Source organism: Gymnodraco acuticeps, unplaced genomic scaffold (assembly GCF_902827175.1).
Source record: "Gymnodraco acuticeps unplaced genomic scaffold, fGymAcu1.1, whole genome shotgun sequence".
Lineage (NCBI taxonomy): Eukaryota > Metazoa > Chordata > Actinopteri > Perciformes > Bathydraconidae > Gymnodraco > Gymnodraco acuticeps.
In genome coordinates this window covers 85790-98289 of record NW_022991017.1, presented here as the reverse complement: position 1 = coordinate 98289, position 12500 = coordinate 85790, and the positions used below count along the sequence as shown (strand labels likewise).

General features: G+C 42.2%; 1 protein-coding gene across 1 annotated transcript in view; it reads right to left on the bottom strand.

Annotated features, from left to right (window-relative positions):
* Positions 1–12500, bottom strand: part of arfgef3 (ARFGEF family member 3) — an 81879-nt gene that overhangs the window by 11771 nt on the left and 57608 nt on the right. Inside the window, 1 exon segment of the mRNA XM_034236275.1 lies at positions 485–616. Within this exon segment, the coding sequence (XP_034092166.1) occupies positions 485–616 (132 nt within the window).

Below are 12500 nucleotides of genomic sequence, written 5' to 3'. Positions count from 1 at the left end.
CCAATGAACGTGCAAAATAACGTTAGACTCGACCAATGCTGGGCCTTTTCATATCAGTTATATTGAGTCAAAACCTCTCCGCAAACGTCACTTCAGCACGTTGTAAATTGGAAAAAATGCTTCATTCCAGGAAAGTCAGAGAGCATGATTCAAACACCAGCTGCAGATAGCAAACCAGTACAGTAGGCCTATAATGATAGTTTAAGTTCTGACGAGTTAGAAGACACTATTTAAGGACTCAATATGAGGAAATTATGGAAATGATGTAGGTTTATAATGTCTGTGACAACTTAAGACTTTCAGAAATTACGTATTCTGTTTTTTTCATGGCAATTAAACACGTCATAGGCTCCTGTCTCCCGTCTCTTTCTTAAGATATCCAGATATTACACAATCAATAACTCTATGGGACACTACATTACCCGCTCTAAAGCACATACAGTGCTCCTCTCATGGTGTTTGAGTCACAGTGTTTAGGTCTGACCTGCTGAGCCATGGCTCTGATCCTCCAGTACTCGGCCTCGGCTGCAGGAGAGTGAGACGGAGCCGCTACCTTCACCTCACAGGCGTCTCCGGAGAAACTGTCCGACCCGCTGTGGAAACATGCCAGCAGGTTCTAGGAAAACACAAACAGAAAGGTTAACATGCAGGTTGCTTTGTTTATATATGTATTCAAAAGATAGCATGTCTTGATAGGCAAGGCAAGTTTATTTATATAGCACCTTTCAACACAAGGTCATTCAAAGTGCTTTACAAAAATGAAAGACATTAATAGCATAAGAAACATATTATAAAATGATATCTACAAACACTCATTTAAAAGCAAAGATAAAAGTTACAGTGCAGTCTAAGATGCGAATAGTTCAATTAAAAGCAGCGACAAAAAGAAAAGTCTTCTTGCTGGATTTAAAAGTAGTCAGAGTTGCAGCGGACCTGCCGGTTTCTGGGAGTTTGTTCCAGATGTTTGGAGCATAATAACTGAACGCTGCTTCTCCATGTTTAGTTCTGACTCTGGGGACAGAAAGCTGACCAGTCCCTGAAGACCTGAGAGATCTGGATGCTTCATCATTTAGCAGGAGGTCAGAAATGTATTCTGGGCCTAAACCATTCAGTGCTTTATAAACCAGCAGCAGTATTTTTGAAATCTATTCTTTGACACACAGGAAGCCAGTGTAAAGACTTCAGAACAGGAGTGATGTGATCCACTTTCTTAGTGTCAGTGAGGACTCGAGCAGCGGCGTTCTGAATCAGCTGCTTGCAGTAGTCCAGTCTACTGAAGATAAAAGCATGGACACGTCTTTCCAAATCCTGCTGTGACATTAGTCTTTTAATCCTAGATATGTTCTTTAGGTGATAGTAGGCTGATTTAGTAACAGTTTTAATGTGACTGTTGAAACTCAGGTCAGAGTCCATGACTACACCTAGATTTCTGGCTTTATCTGTTGTTTTGAACATTGCAGACTGAAGCTCAGAGCTAACTTTTATACGTTCTGCCTTGGCTCCAACAACCATTACCTCAGTTTAATCTTTGTTTAATTGGAGAAAGTTCTGACACATCCAGTCATTGATTTGTTCAATGCACTTACTCAGTGTTTGAATTGGAGCATAGTCTCCTGGTGAAATTGTTACGTACATTTGTGTGTCATCTGCATAGCTATGGTAACTTATTTTGTTGTTCTTCATTATCTGAGCCAGTGGTAGCATGTAGATGTTAAAGAGAAGAGGCCCCAAGATGGAGCCTTGAGGAACCCCACATGTCATATTTGTCAACTCAGATGTGTATTCACCTATAGAAACAACGTTGTTTCTGTCCTTTGGGGTATGTAATTTTGGAGAAACCAGCTCGAGTGCGCTAGAATTTGAAAATACACAGCCGGAAAAAATCTGCCACTTCCTTACAGAGCCCCTCCTCCAACACACACGAACGCGCACATGACCAATGAGGGCACGAGATAAGTTTGTGCACAGATGGAAGGCTGACAGGCAGGTAGGCCATCCAGTTACTTTAGCCGGGCCGGCTAAAATGATTGGTCGTGCTTTTTACAGCGCCACGGCTTCCACAGATGATATTTTTGTATGGATTTTTTGTCAAAGCACTTCAGATATTCATTGCTATCGGGATGTTAAGAGCATTCCATGGAATATAACAAAAAGTGTATCTCGAGACGGTTTCTCAAACGTACCTACCCCACCTTTAAGTAGGATTTAAACCAATTCAGAACTGTTTCCGAAAGTCCCACCCAGTTCTCCAGTCGGTCTAGTAATATGCTGTGGTCAACAGTGTCAAACGCAGCACTGAGATCTAATAATACTAACACTGAAGTTCTGCCACTGTCTGTGTTTAAGTGGATGTCATTAAAGACCTTTACAAGAGCAGTCTCAGTACTGTGGTTTGGACGAAAGCCTGACTGGAACACATCAAAACAGTTATTTAAATGCAAGAAGTTACTCAACTGTTGAAAAACAACTTTTTCAATGATTTTACCTAGAAATGGGAGGTTTGATATGGGCCTGTAATTGTTCATTACTGAAGCATCTAGATTATTCTTTTTTAAGAGCGGTTTAATGACTGCAGTTTTCAGGGCCTGTGGAAAAATACCTGAGTGAAGAGATTTGTTTACTATATGAAGTAGATCTGAGGCCATGCAAGGCAAAACATCTTTGAAAAATCCTGTTGGAATAATATCAAGGCAGCAGGAGGAGGACTTCAGAAGTTGTATAATGTCCTCTAGGTTTTTATCATTAATCTGATGGAATTGTGTCATGGTGTCTGAATTGATGTTAAGTGGACACAGAGACAACACATTTGCTGTTCCTGATGCAGAGGCACTGACTGCTTGTCTGATTTTCTGAATGTTGTCAGTGAAAAAGGAAAAATCATTGCACGCCCTGGTGGATAGAAATTCAGAGGCTACTGACACTGGGGGGTTAGTTAGTCTGTCGACGGTAGCGAACAAGGCACGCACGTTGTTTTTGTTTTTGGTAATGATGTCAGAGAAGAAAGACTGTCGGCAATTTTCAATCCCAAATGATAAAGGCCAAGTCTCTCTTTATAGATTTGAAAGTGAACCTGGAGATTTGTTTTTCGCCACCTGCGTTCAGCTTTTTGACACTCTCTTTTTTCTGTTCTCACGGTCATGGCCTTTCTCCATGGAGATATTTTCTTGCCAGTCACTTAAAGGACATGCTGCCAACCCTGAGTATCGCCTTCATGCGGTCATTGATCTCCAGGAAGGACTTGGTGCCAACCCTCTGTATCTCCTTCATGTGGTCGAACTCCAGGAGGGTGGGCGAGGGTGAAAGGGTGAACGGAGAGTAGAGAAAGCTGGGGGGTGAAGGAAGAGTATCCTCAAATGTGATAGGGGGGGTGAAGGGCAGTGGAGACTCCTCCATTTGTCTCATAGGTCTCCCATAATCAAGACATTCCTCAGGCGGGTGCAGTGATACTTCTTCAGGGTTTTCTGCGCGATGTGTTGTGTCTTTCTCCTGTTTTGATTCCTCTTGCCGCTTGTCCTTGGCAGAAGGAACAGATTGATGACGCAGGCAGTTGAATACATTAGAGATAAACAATTTCACTCCTGACTTGTTCAGGCAAACTCCATTTGCCTTGAAAATATGTCTGCGATCCCAGAAAAAGTTAAAATTGTCAATAAAATGGACAGAATGGTCAGTACAGGCCGTTGAAAGCCAGGTGTTCAGTGCAAACAATCTGCTGAATCTCTCCACTCCACTTGATACAGGAACGTCTGCAGTGCATTCATCTTGAGAAGCTAAGATTCTCGCTGAAAGGATCCTTAGAACCCGTCCACGAGACCTGGAACCCATTACTGTTGTTTATAAATGACCTCACTATTACCCCTGACACTGACGTGGCCTATTGTTCTCCAATGTCTTCATCATTTTGTTGTTATTTATTATTTTACTCAATGTGAATTTGCTGTATTCCTGCTACTTGTGACTTTGTGATGTGAGTTATTTATTTATATTTATTGTATTTATTATTTTATTAATTATTTCTTTCTTTGTTTCCTATTTACTGTGACCATGACCTAATGGGACAGGGGATGGGTATTTTGATTTCCTTTAACAGACACATTGTTGTGTACTTTGTTTAATGTGCTGAAAGTTCCATGTCTGCAAAAAAACTAATAATAAAAGGTAGCATGTCTTATTACATGGCTTAGTTGAGTACTGGATTATGATTGGTCAATTCAGAACACGTGACACGTTGTTAATCCAGTACAGACATACCACTGTCAAGGACTTATCGTTGTTAAGGACGCTCACTTCTGCAGAAAGAAAAGCAAACTGTTTCCTTGTCTTTAGTTTTCAGTTGTCTACCGTGTGAGAGCAACAAGGAGGATTTTAATATTATGTTTAATATATTTGGAGAGCACAGTCATTTGGATGAATGGTTAGTGGCTGATGAGTCGCCAGCGAAGAAAAGAAAAAGACAAGAGGGACAAGAAAACAGCGGAGAAGAAGGAGAGCGAAAAGACGGACCACATGATGAAGCTATTTAAAGACTAGCTGATCAGCAGAAACCCTCCACACGGAGCTGCGGCCCTTTGTATGTTATGGTCCAGACATCAGACGGCAAAACATCTTCAGTGTGCAGTTCCTTTGGCATCAGGGCAGGGATATCTAGATGCTTTCCAAGCTTTGACAAAATGAAGTGTGCTACTTTTAAAGCAAGCAGCGATGTTTTCAAATCTGTAATCAAAAAGCAAAACGCTATCGAAGCAGTTGCTGCCGTTGCTACGTAGTTCAAACGGTAACAACGGACTATTTTTCTTAGCGGATGCATGTCCTTTTAAATCAATAAAAACATTTTGTAAATCAATAAAAGCATTTCAATTAATATTGGGAGTCACGTCGTTACTTTGTTGAGAATGTGGCCGTGTAATAAGCGGGATAATGTGCAGCGACAGGACATTATCCCTTTCTTACTTGTCTGCTTAATTATACTTTCCCTGCTCACACACAGTGCTCACTGTAGGAGCCATAATGACCTCAAAGCGAGTATTTATATAAATAATTGATTAATTGACTTAATCAATGTTTAATGAAACATGGTTTATATTATCAGCCTGTGTTTCATAAAATGGTTATGAACACCCCTTTGGTCATCTCTGCAACTGTACAGTATGTAGGGACTTTATGTAAGTGAGGGGATTGAGGTTAGGTTTTGTTATTTTTAAATAAATACGTTTAATTTAGAGTTTTTTTAAGTCTTTGGATTTTTTTTGTTAATAAGTTCGTTTTTTTGTTGATGATTTAGCGTCACGTGTCATCGACCCTGCTCTGTAGTGACTTATTGGAACGTTTGGTTGCCACTACAAACAAAATACACATATGGACGACTGTATTCATAATGCTTTGATATGTTTTATGATTTGTCTTCATGGTTTCATGAGCCTCGGACTTTCATTTCCATTGGCAAAACAATGCTGTAGCTTTTGTGCAAAAAGCCTTTTAAAACCTCTGATTTTCAAAGGCTTTTTTATATTTTATAATCTCCGATACAATTATGTAAGATGGTGAGTTCATGCAAATTCTTCACGTGAGTGAAAATCAAATGAAAAAGAGTCGATCTGATGAACTCCAAGTATTAAAACACAGTATGTACAATGTATGCGATGTGACCTAAATGCAGCGCTTATGAATAATTCAGCGGCTCCATAAAGCCTGTCAGAGGTCAGTGTTGATGTTTCTGAAAGCATAAGCTACATGTTAAGGATAAGCTTTATGCAAAGGGCTGCCAGTGTCCTACACAATGTATTGGATGACTTATTTCATGGTAATCTAGTCAATATTTCCCCAGGCGACTTTTAATGTTCGTCCAAATCCCCTTTTTTTATTTTATTTGTTTTAAATCATGCAACTATGGAAGTTCCATCCATCCATCCATCCATCCATCTTCTCCCGCGTATCCGTGGTCGGGTCGCGGGGGTATCAGTTCCAGCAGAGAGCCCCATAGTTCCTTTCCCCTCATCAACCAGCTCTGACTGGGGGATCCCAAGGCGCTCCCAGGCCAGCGAAGAGATATAATCTCTCCACCTGGTCCTAGGTCTACCCCTTGGTCTCTTCCCAGCTGGAGGTGCCTGGAACACCTCCCTAGGGAGGCGCCCAGGTGGCATCCTAACTAGGTGCCCGAACCACCTCAACTGGCTCCTTTCGACGCGGAGGAGGAGCGGTTCAACTCCGAGTCCCTCCCTGATGACCGAACTTCTCACCTTATCCCTAAGGGAGACACCAGCCACCCTGCGGAGAAAACCCATCTCGGCCGATTGTATCCGCGATCTCGTTCTTTCGGTCATGACCCATCCTTCATGACCATAGGTGAGGGTAGGAACGAACATGGAAGTTCAGTTCTTTTAATTCCATAACTGCAATATATCTGATTGAAGTCTTACAAATGAAACCGAAACAATGAATGTTCTCTCTGAATTTACAAGTGGACACACAGTGCAGTGGATTATACAAAGTGACTGTAGAGGTTTTCAAAATCATCTAAAATAAGTTATCAAGTTGTTGAGCAGCAAGAAATTATAAAATTGAGGGACAAAAGACGATTAGGGCCACATGTTGTGACCCTATTCTGATCAAAAGTGATTTCATCTGAAATCTGACCTTTTCAATCAAATTCTGACTTTTTCCCTGAATTATAGCTTTTATTGCTAAATCTAACTATTTGTATAATTCTGACTTTCTTCAGAATTCGGACATTTCAGATTCTCTTTCAAAATTCTGACTAATATAAAAGTATTGATATCTACAAACATTTGAAGTGTGTAAAACTGCCTTTAATACGTCTCAAAGTCACAGTTCAATATGTCATTGCAGTGGATAAAAGGAGCTCTTATATAACCTCCCATAAGTCCTAAATAAATAAATATGTTCTAAAACAAAAGCCCAACATGCAACAGTCACAATCTGTTACATAAACAGTGACTACGTGTTGTGGCTGAGAGCATGTTAAGCTATATGTCGACAGCTGTAAGCCCTACAGAGTCCTGATGCTTTGTTTGTTTATAACCTTTGAAGCAGTTGCTCAGGTGTATATCAGTATGTAGTGTCTCTACTTTAAAGAGTCCTCTCCCTCTGATGTTCAGGTGTATATCAGTATGTAGAGTCTCTACTTTAAAGAGTCCTCTCCTGCTGATGTTCAGGTGTATATCAGTATGTAGTGTCTCTACTTTAAAGAGTCCTCTCCTGCTGATGTTCAGGTGTATATCAGTATGTAGTGTCTCTACTTTAAAGAGTCCTCTCCTGCTGATGTTCAGGTGTATATCAGTAGTAGTGTCTCTACTTTAAAGAGTCCTCTCCTGCTGATGTTCAGGTGTATATCAGTTTGTAGTGTCTCTACTTTAAAGAGTCCTCTCCTGCTGATGTTCAGGTGTATATCAGTTTGTAGAGTCTCTACTTTAAAGAGTCCTCTCCTGCTGATGTTCAGGTGTATATCAGTATGTAGTGTCTCTACGTTAAAGAGTCCTCTCCCTGCTGATGTTCAGGTGTATATCAGTATGTAGTGTCTCTACTTTAAAGAGTCCTCTCCTGCTGATGTTCAGGTGTATATCAGTATGTAGTGTCTCTACTTTAAAGAGTCCTCTCCTGCTGATGTTCAGGTGTATATCAGTATGTAGTGTCTCTACTTTAAAGAGTCCTCACCTGCTGATGTTCAGGTTCATATCAGTGTGTAGTGTCTCTACTTTAAAGAGTCCTCTCCTGCTGATGTTCAGGTGTATATCAGTGTGTAGTGTCTCTACTTTAAAGAGTCCTCTCCTGCTGATGTTCAGGTGTATATCAGTATGTAGTGTCTCTACTTTAAAGAGTCCTCTCCTGCTGATGTTCAGGTGTATATCAGTATGTAGTGTCTCTACTTTAAAGAGTCCTCTCCTGCTGATGTTCAGGTGTATATCAGTATGTAGTGTCTCTACTTTAAAGAGTCCTCTCCTGCTGATGTTCAGGTGTATATCAGTATGTAGTGTCTCTACTTTAAAGAGTCCTCACCTGCTGATGTTCAGGTTCATATCAGTGTGTAGTGTCTCTACTTTAAAGAGTCCTCTCCTGCTGATGTTCAGGTGTATATCAGTGTGTAGTGTCTCTACTTTAAAGAGTCCTCTCCTGCTGATGTTCAGGTGTATATCAGTATGTAGTGTCTCTACTTTAAAGAGTCCTCTCCTGCTGATGTTCAGGTGTGTATCAGTATGTAGTGTCTCTACTTTAAAGAGTCCTCTCCTGCTGATGTTCAGGTGTATATCAGTGTGTAGTGTCTCTACTTTAAAGAGTCCTCTCCTGCTGATGTTCAGGTGTGTATCAGTATGTAGTGTCTCTACTTTAAAGAGTCCTCTCCTGCTGATGTTCAGGTGTATATCAGTATGTAGTGTCTCTACTTTAAAGAGTCCTCTCCTGCTGATGTTCAGGTGTATATCAGTATGTAGTGTCCTCTACTTTAAAGAGTCCTCTCCTGCTGATGTTCAGGTGTATATCAGTATGTAGTGTCTCTACTTTAAAGAGTCCTCTCCTGCTGATGTTCAGGTGTGATATCAGTATGTAGTGGTCTCTACTTTAAAAGAGTCCTCTCCTGCTGATGTTCAGGTGTATATCAGTATGTAGAGTCTTACTTTAAAGAGTCCTCTCTTGCTGATGTTCAGGTGTATAGCAGTATGTAGTGTCTCTACTTTAAAGAGTCTCTCCTGCTGATGTTCAGTGTTATCAGTATGTAGAGTCTCTACTTTAAAGAGTCCTCTCTTGCTGATGTTCAGGTGTATATCAGTATGTAGTGTCTCTACTTTAAAGAGTCCTCTCTTGCTGATGTTCTGGTGTATATCAGTATGTAGTGTCTCTACTTTAAAGAGTCCTCTCCTGCTGATGTTCAGGTGTATATCAGTATGTAGTGTCTCTACTTTAAAGAGTCCTCTCCTTGCTGATGTTCAGGTGTATATCAGTATGTAGTCTCTCTACTTTAAAGAGTCCTCTCCTGCTGATGTTCAGGTGTATATCAGTATGTAGAGTCTCTACTTTAAAGAGTCCTCTCTTGCTGATGTTCAGGTGTATATCAGTATGTAGTGTCTCTACTTTAAAGAGTTCTCTCCTGCTGATGTTCAGGTGTATATCAGTATTTATTACATGGCTTAGTTGAATACTCGATACTGATTGGTCAATTCAGAACACGTGACACGTTGTTAATCCAGAACAGACAGACCGCTGTCAAGGACTTATTGACCGTTGTTAAGGACGCTCGATCTGCACAAAAGAAGTTTTTTCGATTTAACTGCTTTTCGAACTGACTGTTGAAGAGCAACAAGAAAACAGCGGAGAGGTAACGGGGCAGTATGGAGTGTCTTTATTTTTCTCATACTGCCTGTGCTGCAGCACCTCTTTTCACCCTACGTCTGAAACCAGAGCCTTGTCTGCTCTGATTGGTTAGCTGGCCGGCTCTGTTGTGATTGATCAACCGCTTATAGATGTCCCGCCCCTTAGCCTATCACGTACAATGTGTTGGAGAGCTAGCCAATAGCAGTGCAAGAGCAGTGCACACACACACACACACACACACACACACACACACACACACACACACACACACACACACACACACACACACACACACACACCACACACACACACACACACACACACACACACACACACACACACACACACACACACACACACACACACACACACACACACACACACACACACACACACACACACACACACACACACACACACGGCTCTAAGCTATAAAGCTGCTTATCTGCGGTCAGTCAGCTGCCACAGTGACACACACCATCCAGCGTTAAAGAGCCTGGAGATGTCACTTCTACTGAGTTCACACACACACAAACACACACACACACAGACACACACACACACACAAACACACACACACACACACACACACACACACACACACGAGTGTTCATTGTGTGTTTATGTGAGTGTGTGTGTGTGTGTGTGTGTGTGTTCATTGTGTGTGTGTGTGTGTGAGTGTGTGTGTGTGTGTGTGTGTGTGTTCATTGTGTGTGTGTGTGTATGTATGTGTGTGTATGTAGGTGTGTGTGTGTGTGTGTGTGTGTGTGTGTGTGAGTGTGTGTGTGTGAGTGTTCATTGTGTGTTTATGTGTGTGTGTGTGTGTGTGTATGTATGTGTGTGTGTGTGTGTGTGTGAGTGTTCATTGTGTGTTTATGTGTGTGTGTGTGTGTGTGTGTGTGTGTGTGTGTGTGTGTGTGTGTGTATACCTTGACAGGCTCCAGTGTAGCAGAGAAGGCGTCCTGCAGAGCGCAGCAGGCTAACCTCCACATCTCCTCCGTGAACACCGGACCCACCGTGACCAGAATGTACCTGCAGAGAGACCAAACCAGTAGAACCTCAAACCCCAGTTTAAAGGTCCCTATTATCCTGTTTTTCATCAATATATCACAGGTCTCAGATATATCCAGAGCCTGTCTCTGATTGGCTGAAACACCAAACAGATCATTGCAGCATTACCCATAATCCCCTCTGTTTCAGCCCTGTTTCCAAAGTGCTGATTCTCTGTCTGTTACTTAGATGAAAATAAGGAGCCCCTCCCACGCCCCTCTGAGAGACATTTCACACCAACGCGTTTTCAGCTCCGGCTCGGAGCTGGAGCCTGAAAAGTACCGTTTTTTCCTGTTCACACCGCAGAGGCGCCGCCTCTTAGCTCCGGAATCCGGTTTCACTTCCAGCTCCAAAAAATTGTCGGTCTAGAGGCAAGAGCTTCGGAGCTAAGAGGCGGCGTCGCTTACGTCTCTCGTACGTCGAGGCGGGGGCAGATTCGTCGTAGATGCTGAAGACCACAAAGAAGTCTTGCATTTCGCATGTGATGTTTGTAAAGTTCCAAGTAAAGTCGTCCTTGTAAAGTCGTCCGATGCCTTCCATTTCGTTTCGTAAGAGGATAACCAAAGCGAACAGCGCTTCAATACAATTGGCCATTGTTGTTGTTGTCGATGTGAGGGATTTCCGCGGTTTGGATTTTATGAAGCAGGCACGTAAACGGTGACGTCATGACGCAGCAGCGGCAGCTCTGGGCGGTGTGAACAGAGCGGGAGCAGAAAAGGGAAACCGGAGCTGAACCAGAAAAGCTCCCGCTCGGAGCTAGAAAGGGAAAAGCGCTGGTGTGAAAGCCGCATGAGAGGAGATTTGGTTAGAAAGAACTCAATGGTGCTCTAGAGGAGATTCAGGTGATAAGGGGGGGGGGGGGGGGGGGTTACCTTGGTTGCTGATTGGCTAATGGTTACACAAGACAAAACATCGTTATGACATCATAAAGTGGCCAAAATCTGATCAGCTCATTTTCAGACAGGTTTTTATAGAAATGGATCAAAAAGAGAGAGAATCTTTGTTCCTGAAACTTTCAGAGTCTCTTTCCACAGAGGGGACACATGTTGATGTAGAAGAGACATGAAGAAGAGGGGACACATGTTGATGTAGAAGAGACATGAAGAAGAGGGGACACATGTTGATGTAGAAGAGACAAGAAGAAGAGAGGGATAGAAGAGGGGACACATGTTGATGTAGAAGAGACAGAAGAGGGGACACATGTTGATGTAGAAGAGACATGAAGAAGAGGGGACACATGTTGATGTAGAAGAGACATGAAGAAGAGGGGACACATGTTGATGTAGAAGAGACATGAAGAAGAGGGGACACATGTTGATGTAGAAGAGACATGAAGAAGAGGGGACACATGTTGATGTAGAAGAGACATGAAGAAGAGGGGACACATGTTGATGTAGAAGAGACATGAAGAAGAGGGGACACATGTTGATGTAGAAGAGACATGAAGAAGAGGGACACATGTTGATGTAGAAGAGACATGAAGAAGAGGGGACACATGTTGATGTAGAAGAGACATGAAGAAGAGGGGACACATGTTGATGTAGAAGAGACATGAAGAAGAGGGGACACATGTTGATGTAGAAGAGACATGAAGAAGAGGGGACACATGTTGATGTAGAAGAGACATGAAGAAGAGGGGACACATGATGTAGAAGAGACATGAAGAAGAGGGGACACATGTTGATGTAGAAGAGACATGAAGAAGAGGGGACACATGTTGATGTAGAAGAGACATGAGAAGAAGAGGGGACACATGTTGATGTAGAAGAGACATGAAGAAGAGGGGACACATGTTGATGTAGAAGAGACATGAAGAAGAGGGGACACATGTTGATGTAGAAGAGACATGAAGAAGAGGGGACACATGTTGATGTAGAAGAGACATGAAGAAGAGGGGACACATGTTGATGTAGAAGAGACATGAAGAAGAGGGGACACATGTTGATGTAGAAGAGACATGAAGAAGAGGGGACACATGTTGATGTAGAAGAGACATGAAGAAGAGGGGACACATGTTGATGTAGAAGAGACATGAAGAAGAGGGGACACATGTTGATGTAGAAGAGACATGAAGAAGAGGGGACACATGTTGATGTAGAAGTGGATTTTGCACAATAGGTGACCTTTAA